The sequence below is a fragment of the Diachasmimorpha longicaudata genome, chromosome 18 (assembly GCF_034640455.1).
Source record: "Diachasmimorpha longicaudata isolate KC_UGA_2023 chromosome 18, iyDiaLong2, whole genome shotgun sequence".
In the NCBI taxonomy this organism is placed as follows: Eukaryota; Metazoa; Arthropoda; class Insecta; order Hymenoptera; family Braconidae; genus Diachasmimorpha; species Diachasmimorpha longicaudata.
The window spans coordinates 4968747-4986646 of NC_087242.1; the positions used below are offsets into that span (position 1 = coordinate 4968747).

Genomic DNA, 17900 nt, shown 5'->3' on the forward strand with positions numbered 1-17900 from the left:
GATGGCGCGCCTTAAAGATGGATGGCAATAGTATGGACCAGCGTATATGTATACACGTTTTCCAAACTCCTGGGTGGCTCGTTTCATACAACCATCTAGGTATACTACTGGAGGTATAACGGGATTCCTGACTAGCCCCTTGGAATCGCGTTTACTGGTACGTGCATGCCCCGGGAAAACCTCTTGCATCAAGCAATGACTTCGAAAAGCTTTCTCCAGTTCGACATTTATTTTTCCAAAGAGTTAAAAACATTGAAGGTACATTTGGTCTGAAACACGTCGGGCGGCAATCCTGCTATATTACGTCATTTACGTGAAACTTGGTTGCGATTCACCTCGAGTATTGATTGATTTATTCCCAGCGATTGAATCCTCATACCTTTAACTTGCCTGACCTCGACATCCTTATGATCCTTCACTTTCAAATTAAAGTTTTTAGAAAATGTTGTCCTCTGAAAAATTCACAGAGATTGAGCTTTTTGAGGTAAGTGATGATTGATTTTACAAGTGAAGGGGCCGCTGTCGTGCTTACCTCCCATAAGCGCGTACACATGCTCATTGTGATTTATATCATCAACATTTCCCATTTCCGACCAAGTCTTCCAGTTTCTGTACTGACTGAAAACACTGCAAGTCCTACTATCGCTGATGTAAAATCTCCCCCTTTGAGTCCACAGTTTAACGAGCTGGTGAGATGCCTCTGTTGAAGCTCTCGTCATTTTAACTTTGGTTTTAAAAAAAATCTGTATATATATGTATATATTTTGCCCACTGTAATTTTCACCACAACAAAGCACTTAATTTTTATGTCTAGTTGAGAATAGTAATCGCTATAATTCCCAAGTTTATCAAACAAGCTCATGAATGCACGGTAGGAAAAAATTCGAAACATAATGAGTAAAAAAAAAAGCACGGGGTAAAAAAAATTTACACGTCAAAAACATTTTTTGCGTTGTACTCTCAAGGCTTTTCATCTTCCGGCTAGAAAAATCTTGCAGTCTTATGAAAGGAAAACGACCGTGAAGGGAGGGAAATATTAAAAACATAGAACGAATAGAGCTACCGGGAAGTATAAATGGTCTCTCTTTGCGTGGAAAAGTTTTTTTTTTCCAGTTACAAAGAGAGTTTGAAATTTCGCAATTCATGGGGAGGAGGGAGGATGACATGTGTATTGAATTCGCCAACGCGAACGGCTCTATGTTCGTGTAGTTGTGATTTATACTGACTATGTTTGTCATCCCTACTTCTACCTATTCATATCATCGGTTTGAATGGATTTGTCCAGGAGATCGCGATACCGTCGGCTCATGTCGATTCTTGGGAACATCTCAGTGAAAATTTATCCTCTTCGTCCAGCCCAAAGTCTGGTTATCGTGCGGTTACTCCTCTCTAAGCCCATTCTATATTCCAACGTGTATGTTAGGTTATTCTGAACGGTGTTTCCTAATGGCCTTCACCGGTGGAATTACGAAAACATGCAGCCACCCCCGGCCCAGTGTATGCGAAACTCGGGTTATGTGTCTGCACGATGTTTATGTGCGTTACTATACTTGAAGCGAGGGAGATGGGGAGAACTCCGGAATTGCAGAGGCTCGCCGCATTCTGCATTGACGGTTTCCAGGCTCTCGGCAATGCCAACAGTTCAAAGATTAACGACGCTGATATTTTTTTACAGCTGACCATCTCCCATAATTTTTCATTTTTCATTCTCAAGCCATCTTTATTCCTCATTTTTTTATTCAGACAAATTGTCTTTTTTCGTGCTCCTCTTCAATTACCGGTTTGTCTGTGTGGCCCTTATCATTATTATTTACAATTCTTTCAGGCTGTATCAATAAAATAGGAAAATATCGTAAACACGAGGAAATCAGAATTAAGTTCTATACATTTATCACTTTAGTTATCTTGGTTATTTTCTTTTCCCAAATAGTAAATGAAAGACAATAATACACTCGAAAGCTCTTCCTTGTGCCTCCACCCAAGGACTGGTTGGGGGGTTGCTTCCCACGTTTTCTTGCCTCGTATCGTCCTGTCAACGGCACCGCACCCACGTTTCCGCATGGCAATGCTGTTACATCGATTTCACTGGCACATATACCCAACCCTTGATATATACATTTGCTGTCTCCCTTTATCTCCGATATTACTCTCTACACTCGTGAGTTTAATAGTCTCGACACAGCGAAAATGTTTCAACTTTTAGTGTATGTGTGTATGTTGGCTCTCCATCTCATCTTTATAGCCCGTCTTTTTTCGTATGTATCGGTGAATACGGACCTTTTCGAGTCGACAGCCATTCCTCCATTATGATTTTTTTACACGTATGAGGGTTGTCTGTATTTATAGTGATAGGGTCGAATAGGGAGGGGGAGTGTATCAAACTCGTTTGAATTCTGTACATGGAAAATTTTCCAGTACTCCTCGTACAATTTTTGGAGATAAAAATTCACGAGGATTTTGTTGATGACGATGAAATTTCGATTGCCATAAAATTGGGGGATTTTAAAGGGGATGACCCTGTATTTTATTTGAATCGTTCAATAGTAGATAGGATAAAAAATATTGAAAGTGGTAGTTGCTTTTTTGTTGTTATATGGTTGTAAAGAATGAAATAAAAGAAGTTGAAGAGTAAGCGTTGAAATTTGTGGTATATTTCTGGGAAATTTCAAGTTGCATCGATGGATTAAGCTAAGCTATTGGTTCAATATTCAAAATGAGTCTGAGATTAAAAGAACAATTTAATAGGAGTAATTCCCTGCACAGTCAACCTACTCTAATCTGCCATCTTCTCCACCTGTTCCCGACCCCGTCTCTTCCACTCACCCTGAAGCACGTTGAAATTTGACCCTCAAGTCTCGACTCCGGATTCCCAGAAAATGGAGATACCAAATCCACGTACTATATCGATCCCCCACACGACACACCCGACCCCACCCCAGGGTCAGGAGAGCTGTGGCAGACTAAATCTCCCGGCTTTGAGGGAGCATGGAACCCGCCGCGTCTTCCGCTAGGAACGACGTCGCTAAATTTTCCAACTTTCGGCCGATCCAACAGCCTTCACTCCCCCTCCTTCCCAGTCCCGACGTTATTCACTACGTGACTCACCATCCTCTCCCCCCCCCCCTCAGTCCTCCTTCATCTTGATGATATATCGCACGCCTTATGCTCATTCTCGCACGGGCGATAAAAATGGAGAAGAGCTTTCGCTACTCTCTCTCTCTCTCTCTCTCTCTCTCTCTGCCCTTGCTATTTCGACGTCCGGTACAGTTATTTTTTTCCTAAAACGAACCGCACCGCACCCGCTGAGCTACCCCCTGAATTTTCATCTGCTATTCATATAAAATGAAGACTCAAGTTTAGCACCTTCAAATTAACGTGTTATTATTATGATTGTGTTCTTTCACCAAACCTGGTTCACCCAAGCCCTTCAAATAGCCCCTCAAAACCCTCCAAATCGATATTTACCAATTGACGCACACAACATCTTGACAAATAGACACCGAAGGGATGGCCAACAAGGCATTATGAGATCATTATAGATTGTCTGTACTCACCCCCACAAATCAATTACGTGATCAGCCATAATAGTCACAATGCCTGAAAATCATGTCCAATTAGTTGGTCAAAATAATGTTTTTACTTGATTATTTTCAGTGCGGACGGTAACTACGAGGTGACGATAATGACCAAGGCGATTCTACATCACTCTGGCAAAGTGAAATGGAAACCACCGGCAATATACAAGTCCTTTTGTGAGATTAATGTTGAGTATTTTCCATTCGACGAGCAAACATGCTTTATGAAGTTCGGCTCGTGGACGTACGATGGTTATACGGTATGTATATATCATCTAAATATGGTTGTTCAGTTAGCGCCGCATGCTATGGTATCTCTTCAAAATTTCATGGACAATTGACGGTGCTTGATAGCCAGGCGACATCTATAGGCAACAAAGTTGTATAAATAAATGACATATGGTAAATTTGGTGTTCTTGCCTTGTGGAATTCACCACACCAGATACGTTTATGCTATGTATTACGTAATTATCATACGACGATAATCAAATATCAAGGATTATTGGAAGAAAATATATAGATAGATGCATTGTAGGAGTAAACAGTGAACAAAGAGTAAGGTGAGAGGCCAGCTATGCCGTACTTTTCAAATATTTACTCAAGATAGGGAGGAACCGATGAACAAAGTGATCCATCAATAGTCCAACGTTTGAGATTGAAAAACTTGCAAGCAAGCATCAGCTGTTGATACAACCTCACGTTGAAAATTTCATTCTCCAAGTGCATCACATGGGTTTCACTAAATAAACTGCCTGTAAAAATTGTTTCCTCGAGGATCATCAGTGAAGTACATCATCTCGGTATTTCCAAACGTCAGCTCTTTGCTATTGTTAAACCGAAACGAACAATCGCACTCACGATGAGAGACGTATCAATTCTTCTCTCTGGTATTCTTTCAGCTTTTTTGCCCCTCTCCGCTTGTCCTTTTTGCTCATCCCGTAGTTCTGAGAATAGAATGAGAGAACGCGTGGCATGTGGGGGGGGGGGAGGGTGCGGATGAAGCGAGAAAGAGGCAAATCTATACACTTGTCCTGGGCTAAAGAAGCCGGGAAAATATTGTCAATACAATGCACATGATTCATCGGCTGCATCCTGCCTACTCCCTTCAACTCTCTTCACCTTCTTCTTCCTCGTTTTTTTTCACTTCTTTACCCAGTTTTCTTTTTCATGTTCTTCTGTCTCTAAGAGCCCCTTTGCGAGGGCGGATTTGCTCTTGGCAGACAAATCCGCCTGTCCGAGAGTTTTATACGGGTGCACCCCAGCGAGGATAAATCCTTGGAAGCACCTTTCTAGTGCTTCTCCCTTCTCTCGCTCCATCCTTTGGCTCATACGATCCTCAAATATGATTGTAAAAAGAGAAGAGAAATGAGTAGAAACACATAACGGTGCATGTCCTTCTTATTTTTCTTGAGGTTTAGATTGTTTTTCTGCTTTATTTGATAAATTCATTCTTGGTTGACGGGTTAATATGGAAACCCTTTGGATGGTAACTTGTCACTGAATGTTCACTCTTACTTGAAGTGAATTTACTATCAGGATTCCAAATTAAAAATATATTCTACATCAGATGGGAATTTATGTTTGAACGGGGTCAATGAGTCCCAGTAATACGTACAAAAGATTTTCTCAAACAATTCCCTATTGAAAACAAGTTTCTATGTGCATCACTGGAATTACCCCAGTGCATCTCAAAGTCTCCATTGATCCGGACGTAAAAATTGAATGAAGGTATATTAAACTACAACAGTCCAATAAGACCATGAGAACTACACGTGAAAGACTCTTTTGTTCCTCACTCTTTTAAATTTCACTTCACTTTGAGTTCGCTCTAGCAGAAAAATGTTTCAACGACACAAGGTAATTCCTGACAGCATCAGCATGAATAGTAGCATTATATATTCCTGGATTATGAACATCGTGCAAAAATTATGTTGAGCATGAAATGATCATCGCATGGATGATAACTCCAGTTGTCGAGTGTTTGATTCTTCGACGGTAAGGGGGAAAAAAACAAATTTGCCGGAGTAGTTGTCAAGATGGAAGACAAAGGCTTCTTGTGAATACAATCTAGAAAGTTTGGAAAGGTCGAATATTCATGGAGGGCCTGTCGTCGCTTCTCGGTGGAGTAAAGTCAATGAAGGGTTTGAATCCAAAAAGTGTTGGGTGAGGTGAGGTTAGTGTGTTATGCCACTGGCCCAACGTATATATATACCCTATCCTTTGTCCTCATTTCTCCACTATACCTTCCACCGCGAATGCATAATTGACCCCTCGATTTTCCTGCATATTTCATCATTCGGAAATGCTGTTCATTCAGGAAAAAGAAAAAGAGAAGGGATCACCCAGGGCGAACGATGAAGAGGGTAACAATTCCGCATTACCCTCTCAAGTCTCATACGACTTTTATTGGATTTTACGTCAACATTATTTTCAGCTTTCTGTAGAATATTTTTCCTAAGCACACTTTACAACCAATTGTTGTGTCTCCCTGGCAGTTACCAAGCAAGACGATCAAACGATCTTCATGAATTACATGATGAAAGAAAAATAGAGAATAGCCTAGGTTAGGTTAAGTTGACGCTTAGGGAATGTTGTCAAGAGGTATTCTATACTCTTTATCGGAGTCTTTTTTTGTCTTTCACCTTGTTTTTTTTTTTTTTTTACCACATGGCTGCTTTTTCCTTCTCACTTGTGTTGGAAGCTGGAGGCCGACGGCAGGCGTGGTGAAGGGAATAAAAGACGGGTGATAAGCCGGAGGAACGAGGCCGACGCGGCCCGATGAACGATGACTCCGATCGTTGGATGAACGTCTGACTTATCGGACCGCAAACGTTTTTTCCCATCCACCACTCAGCCGCACACTTAACCATTGGGTGCATCGACTTATCGATCCTTCACCAGCTTGTCCTGGTACTTTAGAAAATCGCTCGTTCTCCATGTTCTCAATATGATCTTCTCCTCAAGCACATTTCTATCCTCATCTATAGACTATAAATCTGATTCGACGAGTATTGATCTACCTGAATTTGAAGATAAAGTGTTAATCTATCTTTTTTATGATTACAGGTTGATCTACGGCATCTTGAACAGGGCGAGGACTCAAATACAATCGACCTCGGTATTGATTTAACCGACTACTACATCTCCGTAGAGTGGGACATATTAAAAGTGCCTGCAATGAGAAACGAAAAGTTTTACATATGTTGCGAGGAGCCATATCCCGACATAATATTCTACCTAACATTAAGACGTAAAACCCTGTTCTACACGGTTAATCTCATAATTCCATGCGTTGGTATATCATTTCTATCGGTACTTGTATTTTATCTGCCAAGTGACAGTGGTGAAAAAGTATCACTGTCAATATCAATTTTACTGTCATTAACCGTGTTCTTTCTACTTCTCGTTGAGATAATACCGCCCACATCGCTAACAGTACCGCTTCTTGGCAAGTACCTATTATTCACAATGGTCCTAGTGACACTGTCAGTGGTTGTGACAATAGCGGTATTGAATGTTAACTTTCGTTCACCGGTTACCCATCGCATGGCTAAGTGGGTGCGCGTTGTGTTCATTGAGATACTACCAAAGTATCTATTCATTGAGAGACCGAGTAAAGATGATAATGGTGATGGAACTAATGGTGATGATTATGATCCTGATGATGCTGATGACAAACCGCCCGAAGTCATACTCACCGATGTATTTCATGTACCACAAGAGACTGACAAGTTTGATCCGTATGATAAACGATATAGTGACACTTATGAAATTGCTGATTTACCTGGATTACCAGCTATACCACCGGTCCCAGTGTCATCAGTACCGACGATACAGCAAGTCGTCAGGGATAGGTATGATACAGCAGCTGGGCCAGTTTGTCCTGTTGCACCACGTTTTGACGAATCACCTTCAGGTATACAGCTGACAGGTGCTGATGATGATATTTTTGCACCAACAAGTCCTGGTTATGTACACGAGGATATAAGTCCAACGTTTGAAAGACCGCTGGCGAGGGAGATCGAGAAAACGATCGAGGACGCCAGATTCATTGCTCAACACGCCAAAAACAAGGACAAGTTCGAGGGCGTAAGTAATAATTGCTATGACTCATTATTTCATGATTTACTATACATCTCTCTCCCTGATTCAATGCAGAAGAGTGATGCAGCAAGACACTTCACCAGACTAAACTTTGAGCACGATACAATGTGCATCTGGTGACGTCTGGTGAAATCTTTAGCTATATCACTAATTCAGCCTTGTTTCTAAACTATCGAGATCCATTGGATCGATAAAATTTGTTCCCTTTACTTCTACCAGTTCTAGTGGCCACGTTTGGTCGTTAATGAGTCAAAAGGCGTGTTGGCGGGCCACGTCTATACCCAATGGGCTAACAAGTTTGTGTTCCTGTAATCTATGACTCCGTTGGGAACGTTGGAGGTTTAAAAGTCTTTGGAAAATAGTTCTGAATTGGCATGCACATCAATCTCGCCAAATGAAGCATGTCAGGTTATTTTTAAAAGATGGAAATGCATTCCTTTTTTTCCATTATAAAACACCCCTATGATGCGCAAGTATTATCGACAAGGGAATTAATTATGTTTGATCGCTATGATTTATCAATAAATTTTATGATGAAAAATCTTTAGTAATATTCTATATAATTCCTTATCAGATATTATTGATCGAGTTTTCGATATTCAATCTGTTTTTCTGTATCGTCGGTATCGCCAGTATCGTTTTTCTTTTGTTTTCTACTTTATCTCTGCCGTTCTCTGTTCTTTGTCTTTTATTCGCGAATTCGTTCGCATTTTCGCTCCACTGCTTTCAATTGGCTTTCAGTCGGGGAATCCAATGCATTCATTGCCGTCTGGTAAAGTTTACGGTTCGCTAACGATTCTACCGGATGAAATTTTCACCTCCATTTTTCCCCTCCCATTTTCAATTTTTCTTCCCTGTAATTCCGCCCTTCTCTACTTTTGGCAATGGAGATGAACACGGAACAGCAAATAAAAGAGAATATAATTGAAATAAATGGTTGAAATGAATAACATTAGAGAGAGAGAGACTAACGTGGAAATAAAGTAATATAATTCTCTCGGATGTGCTTCAAGAATGGAAACGAGAGGAGACAAGGAGTGAGAAAGGGAAGACTAGGAGAAAAAAAAACACAATGAATAAAGAATTTTTCATAGAAATCCTTGGATACGGTTGAAATAAGTGGAATTTACGGGAAGAAATTGCTGGTGGAAGCCCCACGGGAGGATATCCCAGACCCGGAGACGAACCAGCCCAAGCTAAAGTAGAAAGAGAAAATCTCTTGGAAATACTTTTTCGATTCGCCCGGAAGCATTCGTAGCGCAAATACAGAAGAGACAGACTCGTGGAAGCGTTACGTATGCCTCTAGGGGTCGCCCAAATAGTGGAGGAGAAGGTAAAGACAGAAGTGGAACAGATAGTGGAATGAGATTTTGTATGGGCTCAAGAAGGAGGGAGGGCTGAACAAGGATGGGGTAATGTGGAATACAGACGAATAAATTACATCGGCAAAGTATCTACGAGGAACGCACTGCGGCAGGTCCCTGCAATTCGCTTGCCAAAAGTGTTACTCTGCAGAATGGGGGGAAGGAGGATGATGAGGATTGTGCTGGAGATGTTATGTGGATAGTTTGAATTTGCATCTTTGGTGGAGTTAGAGCAAGTCCTTGTTGGACGGAACTTGTAAGGCCATTGAAAGTTTTGAAGGCAAACAATGCATATATGCTTTGTAATTCAACTGACTATTTTTAGGATTAAGTGGCCTATAATTAGGGAACATACTGCAGAATCATTGAATGAGGCAAATTGTAATTTCATAACTTGCCAACACAGATAAATCCAGTTATGTCAAAGATCCTAAGGATGACGTTCACAGTTATACTGAGGCATTTTAAGAACTTGAAAAACTTGATAACAAGCTTCTCATTTTCTTGATTGGTCTGGAGGTAATGAGGAATCAGCACAGTTAAGCAGCCACCGAATGAAGATTGTTGAAACTGATTCAAGCTTCAGGGGCAGAGTTTCGGTAACTGCAAGTGTTATGCTAAATTTCAAGGGAAGATAATACAATGAAGGGGGCGAGAGCTCTTCACCCGTTGTCTGCCATCTCAAAACCATCTTGACATACTGGATAAGGGGGTTAGATCGCTGAATGTTTTAGCTACAGCAAGTCACGCTTTTGTCTAGTTCGTTAGTGACTTAAATCATACAGTGTTATTGTATCACACCTTCACATTCTATTCAACTTTTCGGATAATGAGGCGGATGATGGCGACAGTTGGATAACAAGACGGAATGAAGAACGACCATCGAAATTTATTAATTGTCCCGACAACTTGCCTTCTAGGTCAATTCCTTTGGAAACAATTGTTTATTTTTAATAATGGGAGAGAGATGAATTCATTTGCCGTCAGCGAACCTAATGTGTTGATTTTTAATAATTCTTAGCAAGATTTTTATCATAATTGTCTCCTCTTTGTATTTTCAGGTTGTAGAAGACTGGAAATACGTTGCAATGGTTCTAGACAGAATATTTCTCTGGCTATTTACAGTCGCCTGTGTTGCCGGTACTGTACTCATTATTCTACAAGCGCCAAGTTTGTATGATGAGACAAAACCAATAGACGTTATGTACAGTAAAATTGCCCAGAGAAGAATGATGCTGATGAACATGGGCCCAGAGGAGGATGACTAGTTGACCTTTATTTGCGGCATGAGTACCGCGTTTATTGATACAATCGCTCGTGTTACATCGACGATAAATAATGTCAAAATGGCTACTATTATTTTTACTGGGTGGGCCCCAGTATCTATATTGCTGTTGTAATGCATAACATGAGTCAACATATTGCATCGTTAATAGTTGAAACAATCTGGTGGTGCTCAATTGTCCCTGGGAGGCTCTGGACACTTTGGTGCGGTAGATTAAAAAAATGAAAACACTTTTTACTGTCGTTTAATGGCGCTTGAAAGGAACGGCACGTTCGCGTGGGAATCACGAACGTTTGATAATTGAAAAAATAAATGATGAAACATTGAGGAAACTAACTACTGAACAATCAAGTCCGTTCTTGCCGTCCAAGTCTTGGTCATTTTTTTCTATGATCAAGGACTCGAATGTGACGGGGCTGGGATAGCAAACGAACAATTGATGTTCATCGGGAGTTTTAAAGAAAGTGCCAAATATCCAAAAATTAAAAAAAAAAATAAAAAAAAAATCTAACGTATTTTTGTAAAATCAGGTTTCATACGTAAGGGGCTATAGAGCTATCGCGGCGTTACCCATGTCGGAAGAGACTTTTGCCGAACTGCCGATTTTATAAATGAAGAAATGAAACGTTATTTAAACAGAAGAAAAAAACATTAAGTAATACAATTGATTATTAATAATTAATGAAACGAAAATGTCGAGGAACATACCTTGGTAAAAAATAAAAACACATACACAATTTCACGAGCATTTAGTAAACACACGCACAAAATGAGGTTACGTAGTTGAGTATGGACGCCTCATTACTCTTTTTCAAATAATAAAACTGAAATAATGATAGGAGGAAAAATCAAGGAGGGGATAAGCACGAGAAGAAGACATTGTAACAAAATAGAAAAAAAAAAATACATTGCTTGTAAACAACTGCCAATTTCAGGATGGCCTCTATCCAAACGGTAGAAGAGGCGTGAGAATGTGCGCAAGAGGGCGAGGATGACAGTGGGTTGGGAGTTGAAGGGAATTGAATAGAAATATTTTTTTTTTTATTTGAGCGATGTCGTAGGAGTCATTTATGCCGATGCTATTGCCTGATGACATGCGAAAAGGTCACGCATTCTTAGAATATAAACTTCACCATGAGACTTTGGGAGCGGTGAAAAAGTATGTCGATGGAAAAGATCAGCTCCGAGACAACGAAGAGGAAACAACTGAGAGATAAATGTACATAATTTAAAGGATTAGAGAGGGGTGGGGAAGACGAAACAATCATGCTAAGAGAGATGAGGGATGATTGAAAAGGGATTGAAATACACTTTCCGCAACATTTCAAAGCGGGATATCGACAGACTTGTGAGATACGCCTGGACCTTGATATCTCGCTGTGATACTCGGTACTTCATTTTTTTGGGCATTGAGTTCAGTCCAACGGAATTATGAAAGAAAAACGAGAGTGCTGAGAAAAAAACTATAAACAAGTTGTTGGAATTTTCTGCAATTTATTATACAAAATGATGAAAAAAATATTAAAGGGGGGAAAATGAAAAACATGGCGCTTCCAACCCCATCCCCCTCGCTATGCGTTTATAATAATCAATTTATTTGCTCATTTAAAGATAATGGTAATGTTATATGAATATTATATATATATTAAATGTGCGGGTGATTTCACCAATCAGTGGGCTAATTTTTCATTTCATCAACGGTTAATTACATTTTCTTACTTTGACAAAATGACGCATCAGTGATATATGAAAATCACACTTCCTCAATATAATGTTTTACATATTTTCACAAATTCAAGGGTAATCGATCCCTGGTGTCAGGCAAAAATGGCCCAGATTATCAGTTAAATCACTCTCATATTGCACTATATATAATAGATATTAATGAAAAAAAAACTTTATTAAAAATACCAAAAAATACGATGGAAATTGAGTGGAAAAAAAGGAAACAGAATTGTGTGTACATGAGAACGATGAGAAAGGGAATAAACAATAATCATTTGTTGAATTGTGAGAGGATATTAGGACGTTTTTTCGTAATATATCACGCTTAGCGACATCTCGGTGGGACGCGAGAATAATTACCCCAGCATTTTTTGTAAATGTTTAATTACTAATACTTTCAAGCAAATATCCATAAAGGATTTTAAAAAATTCACAAAGTTCTTTTTCTCGAACATATTTCAATCATTTGTGAACGCGACGACTGTACGAAAAAGAAAATTGAGTGTGAATGTCTGTAAATGAAGGTGTGAGTGATATGGAGAACGTGACAGCAGAAACTGCAACAATAATAATAATAATAATAATAATAATAATAATAATAATAATAATAATAATAATAATAATAATAATAATAATAGTAATAATAATAATAGTAATAAGTCGTAAAGAAGGGATTGTGCTAAAGAATTTCGAAATAAACGTTTAATACGAGTGTAATGTAAAAATGGGAAATTATAGGTGATATCGAGTTCATGTCGAACTAGAAAAGCTGCTGAAGCAATTAATCTGAGACATCGTCGCCTCGATAGGATCGATTGATTGACTTCAATTTCTTTTATCCACTTTTTTACCAATAAGGGAGTGAAAAATTCTCTTCCTTGAATAATGTTTTATTTTTATTTTTTCGCGCTTCAAACAACCAGTTTGTCATCGCGTCTGGCAGATCTGGAACAAGTGTTTATCCTTTCCAAGTGAATAGGCAACTCAACGTCAATCGCATTTACCGAATGAACAGGAGACAAATACCATACGGGGTCATTAAAGAAAAATTTTTTCCACGACTTTTCAAGGTTTCATTATTATTTGTGAGACAAAAATGATCGAAGTGTTGATGACAATATCAAATTGGTTATTTTCGCGGTCTAGTGCTGACGAGCACGTGTTAATGTACGATTGAATGATAACGTTCGATAAATAGTTAGATAATGGAGATGAAATTAGCAAATTTTTTAATGAAAAAAGTGTAGATAGAGACCTCAAAGAAAAACGCTCAATAATTGTTAAATGTCAGAAGCTCAAATCCATGACACTATTCGCATTTTTATAAAAATCAATTGATTGTAATGATTTGTTAAGAGGTTTTCCATTTTTTTTTCGATTTGGCGGTTAATGTCTGATAATCAAGCGTTAAATTATCCGCGTTAATAACGATAAACTGCGATAAATTAGGAGAATTTATCGGGGAAAGTGCAATCAATATAGGTAAATGATTATTTGTAGACTACGATAGGATCAATGCACACGTGGATTTCACGGCTAGAGAGTAATAATGATGATTAGAGTTTAAATTCACTTATTGACAGGCAATTATCTCCTCAAACCAATTGTACATAAGATGAATACAATCAATCGATCCCGTCACAGCTGTTACTCGAATGTTTGTGCGATTGGCAGAGAAGATTGTCTCAAAGGTCGGCTGAAAATATAGAGAGAAAAAAATTACAAGAAACTATCGCATGTCTTCCTGGGAGTAGCCTACGTCGTAAGACTATTGCTCGCGTCTCGAACTTTCATGTGCGAGTCGAAACATGAGTAAATACGCGGCGGTACGTCGAGGAAGCGGGATGAGGTGTCATAACAGCTGCTCTTGAATGCTTTTCAACGGCAATGTAGCTCTACCTTTCTTGTTTGGCCTCACCTAACTCTCCGATCTCTTGGCTTCTCGATTGAATTAGTGAGTGTTCACTTATCTGGAACGAAGGCCACCCTCAATTCCTTTTATAACATTAACAAAATTCTCCAATTAGTGCATATTTGAACTAGTACATCCATCAAGTATTAACTACAGAGTAATAGTAATATCACGATAATCATCCTCTACAATATGACTCATATGAAGCAATCTTTGTCAAGCTGCATAATCCTATTGTCTCATTTCTGTTTTTCACCGGAACAATTACGATCCATCTAAAATAGATGCGTAACATCGTTGATGGGGACGAGTACAATACATTGTTAATTTCAATCGATAATGCCGTAGATTCGGACTTGCACCAGATGATGCCGTCCGTAAAATTAGCTACGAATGGCCGAGGAAAACAATATATTGCTGCGTTAAAACTTTATGGTAATCGTTACCTTCACTTTAACAGTATCAGTAACACCTGACGATAACGCAAGGGCCAATAACATAGAGCCAACTTATCTATTTTTCTGTCGGCCGTGTTTTCAAATTTATTTGTCATTACTCGAACAAGAGCAGTTAACCATCGTAATTGTGGGAGAACAATCAACAGATTTACATTAAACTGATAGTACTTTCATGACAATCAGATCACCATTGCTCCACGTCGTCATCGAGACGACTGCCCTATTAGATAAACCTGATGAAGAGTTGAGGAGAAATAGAATTTGTGAATAATTTAATGAATCGATGGAGGAGAAGATCAATTGCTAGAGATATTTCCCCGTCATCCGATCCCGTTGTCTTCCTCGACGGGAGCCAAATGCGAATAAATATGTATTATAAATAAATTAAATTAAGATTATATTACAGTTATGACTCTAAACCAGAGATATAAAACGAACGAGAGATAAATTCTCGTGTGATGAAGAAAATTGTCATTTTTTGTACACCTCATTTTCTACAACCATCATTGAAAAATCATATTTCGTTAGATACATGATCATTCATTCAAAATATACTCCATAGTGAGTTGCAGCTGACCATCAACAAATTATTGAAAATAATCAGTGTATTAATCACAATAATGTGAATTATTGTAACTAGATGTAACCATATGAACATTGTCACTCAATTTTTTTTTTGTTTAATCCTGTAAAATCTAGATATAAACATTGCAAAAAAGTGGAATTAACTAGGTAACTGATAATAGATTAAATAGAAAAATGGAGAAACGGTATCGAATCTATAACCTAAATGTTTACAATATAAAATTACGGGTAATTAAGGACAAAATTCTGGAATCTTTTCTAACTAAATACCGAATCAACTGCTAATTCGTATCAATCCTAGTATTAACGATCTACCAAGAATACTTAAATAAGGTAAGCATTGGTAAATCTTTCATGAAACGTTTTTTGGTATACCAAGAGGCAAATCAATTGCATATAATCAATTATATGGTGAGAGTGATTTTAATGAGTCAATGATATCCTCAATTCACCAGTTGATTTCATTAATTTTATTATAAGACACGAACACGCAAAATGTTTTTTTTTCAATCATGAATCCCTGAGAAATTGAAAGAGAAATCATTTGAAAGACGTTAATCCCAGCGCCTCTCAAAAATTTTATTGAACGCACTCAAATAATTCCTTCTGCATTACACTCTCCCGAATGAATGTTAATTAATCCTTAAAAAAAATTTTTTTAATCAGTGGTATGGGGGGTGTGTTTCATCGAATCGACTCGCCGTTCCAACTGAACATAATAGGCTGTCCAAGCGATTTGTTGATTTTTAAAAATGGTATGTGATATAATTGTACTTTAAATAATCGCAATCGAACTAGTTATTCATTCCCCCAATTGAAAAATGTGATTATGCAATTGTATGTTATTTTCGCGGGCCAGTGATCAAGAAATCATCGTTGATTATATTTTCTTATTATTTATTTTATGTTAGTTCATCTAATTGAATTCGGACCTGGAAACCGATGACACATTCTTTTGTAAATTAAATTTTAAAGAACACCTCACGCTCGTTATAAATACGCACATAGTCATATTAAACTCCCCATTGCATAAAAAAAATTTCATCTGTTGACTCTTATGTACACATTCACCTCGTCAAACCTATTATTGCTATTAATATATGGTATGAGGAAAGAGGGAGGAGGGGGGGGGGGGCTATGAAAATGGTAAAATCGTTATTGACAATGTCACGCCCTCAGGCTATCTCACATTACCAAAATAATATATAAATATTGTACATAGAAAAAGAGATATGCATAAAACATTTTAGTGTCATATATTTACAATTGCTATGTATCTATATCTTCAGCTACACAATTTTCTCACTTGCGTCCTACTATTAATTACGTAATTAACACATTCTCACGTTAAGAAACAATATGACTCAAGGAATCATATTATTTTTTATTTAAATTCTGATTAAAACAAAGCAACGAACTAATAAAAAGGACGTAATTGAAGAAAAAAACTACACACGATGTACCGGTCTCTCATTGTCTTTGTGTATGGCTCGACTATCAAGTCCGTTCGTTTGCGCTTGCGTCCGTATGTGTCTTTGATAAGAATATGTGTGTGAATGTCCGTTATCCGCTGTCGTGTTCTCAAGAAGTAATCACAAACCAATTGAATGGGTAATGGACGATTTATTTATTTTTTTGAATTATCGAGTGATATCCGTCATTTCAAATATCACTCACAGTTCATACCATAATTCCATTCGACGATATGAATTTTTTATTTGCTACGAAAAAAAAAATGATGGACTCGTAATTTGAATTATTCATGAATTTAATTGACAGGCGTCACTCAGAAACACATCCACCGGCGATTCCAGTCCCAACGAGAAGACGTATACGCGAAATTTAAAAAACACGATGAAAAATGAAGGAGAACAAGTAGATAGAGATGATTGAAAAGAAAAACATGAATAATAATAATAGTCGAATAATATTAAAGGTGAGGCTGAGCTGGGGGGACTTATAGAAGAGAGGAATTTAAAACGGAGTTAATTGAGAATATAATAGATGGAGTGAAAATGAATGATGAGAATTAACTAATCATAATGTATGATGAATACAATTTTGAGAGACACGTGTGTGTATGTCTTTATGTGTGTACGAGCGTGCATATGCGTGTATGTGTGGCACTGTGTAAAGTATTAATTACTTAAATAAACGCCATTACTCTAACGGGAATGAAACAGACGAAAATTAATGAATCCACAAATGGTGAATAAATAACAGGAGACAACAAAAGTAAACAAGAGAAAACACAATTATGTATGGATAACGAAAAGAAAACTAACCTATTTATAAGCTAACGTCTGCATTCTACACGCAACTATCCATCGTATGTAAAACGATTCAAAGAAAAAAAAATAAACGAGTGGTTAAAATTATTGTTTAAAAAATAATCAGCAGAGTTGTTGTTATTCATTGATCCACAATGATCCCCCGACACACTGAGGAGAAACAGAGGGAGTAAATAAAAATTAACGAATGAGAAATATGGGTATAGGAAGAAAGACGATAGCATCGGCATTTAATATATTTCATTCCTTTATTTTTCTGCCATTCAATCTATTATCATATTAATTTTTTTGAAAATTCAATGGAGTTGCTGGCAAATGCCACGCGAGGAGTTTGCACGAAACCGTCGGCATATGGCGTGAACTGGAAAAAGTATATAAAACCGCGGAAAAAAGGGAAATGGCAAAACCCGATGATTCCGAATATGTTTGCATCGGATGCACCATTCGCTAGAGAATTTATGCGAATATTTCTTTGTCCCCAGATCCGCAAAAAACGCTTGAAATTTTAATGAAAACTCTGCGCGTCCTTTCTCTTTTTCTCCGCATTCTTTTTTTTTTTGTATCCTGTGTTGCTTCGTTTTATGAAGTATAGATTCGCAT

At 38.0% G+C, this 17900-nt stretch overlaps 1 protein-coding gene across 1 annotated transcript in view; it reads left to right on the forward strand.

Moving 5' to 3' along the window:
* LOC135171037 (acetylcholine receptor subunit alpha-like 1) overlaps positions 1–17396 on the forward strand; it is a 58153-nt gene extending 40757 nt beyond the window's left edge. The window contains exons 5-7 of the mRNA XM_064137322.1: positions 3655–3835; positions 6643–7665; positions 10106–17396. Coding sequence (XP_063993392.1) covers positions 3655–3835; positions 6643–7665; positions 10106–10312 — 1411 coding nt within the window. The 3' untranslated portion in view covers positions 10313–17396. The remainder of the gene's footprint in view (positions 1–3654; positions 3836–6642; positions 7666–10105) is intronic.
* The last annotated feature ends 504 nt before the right edge of the window (positions 17397–17900 follow it).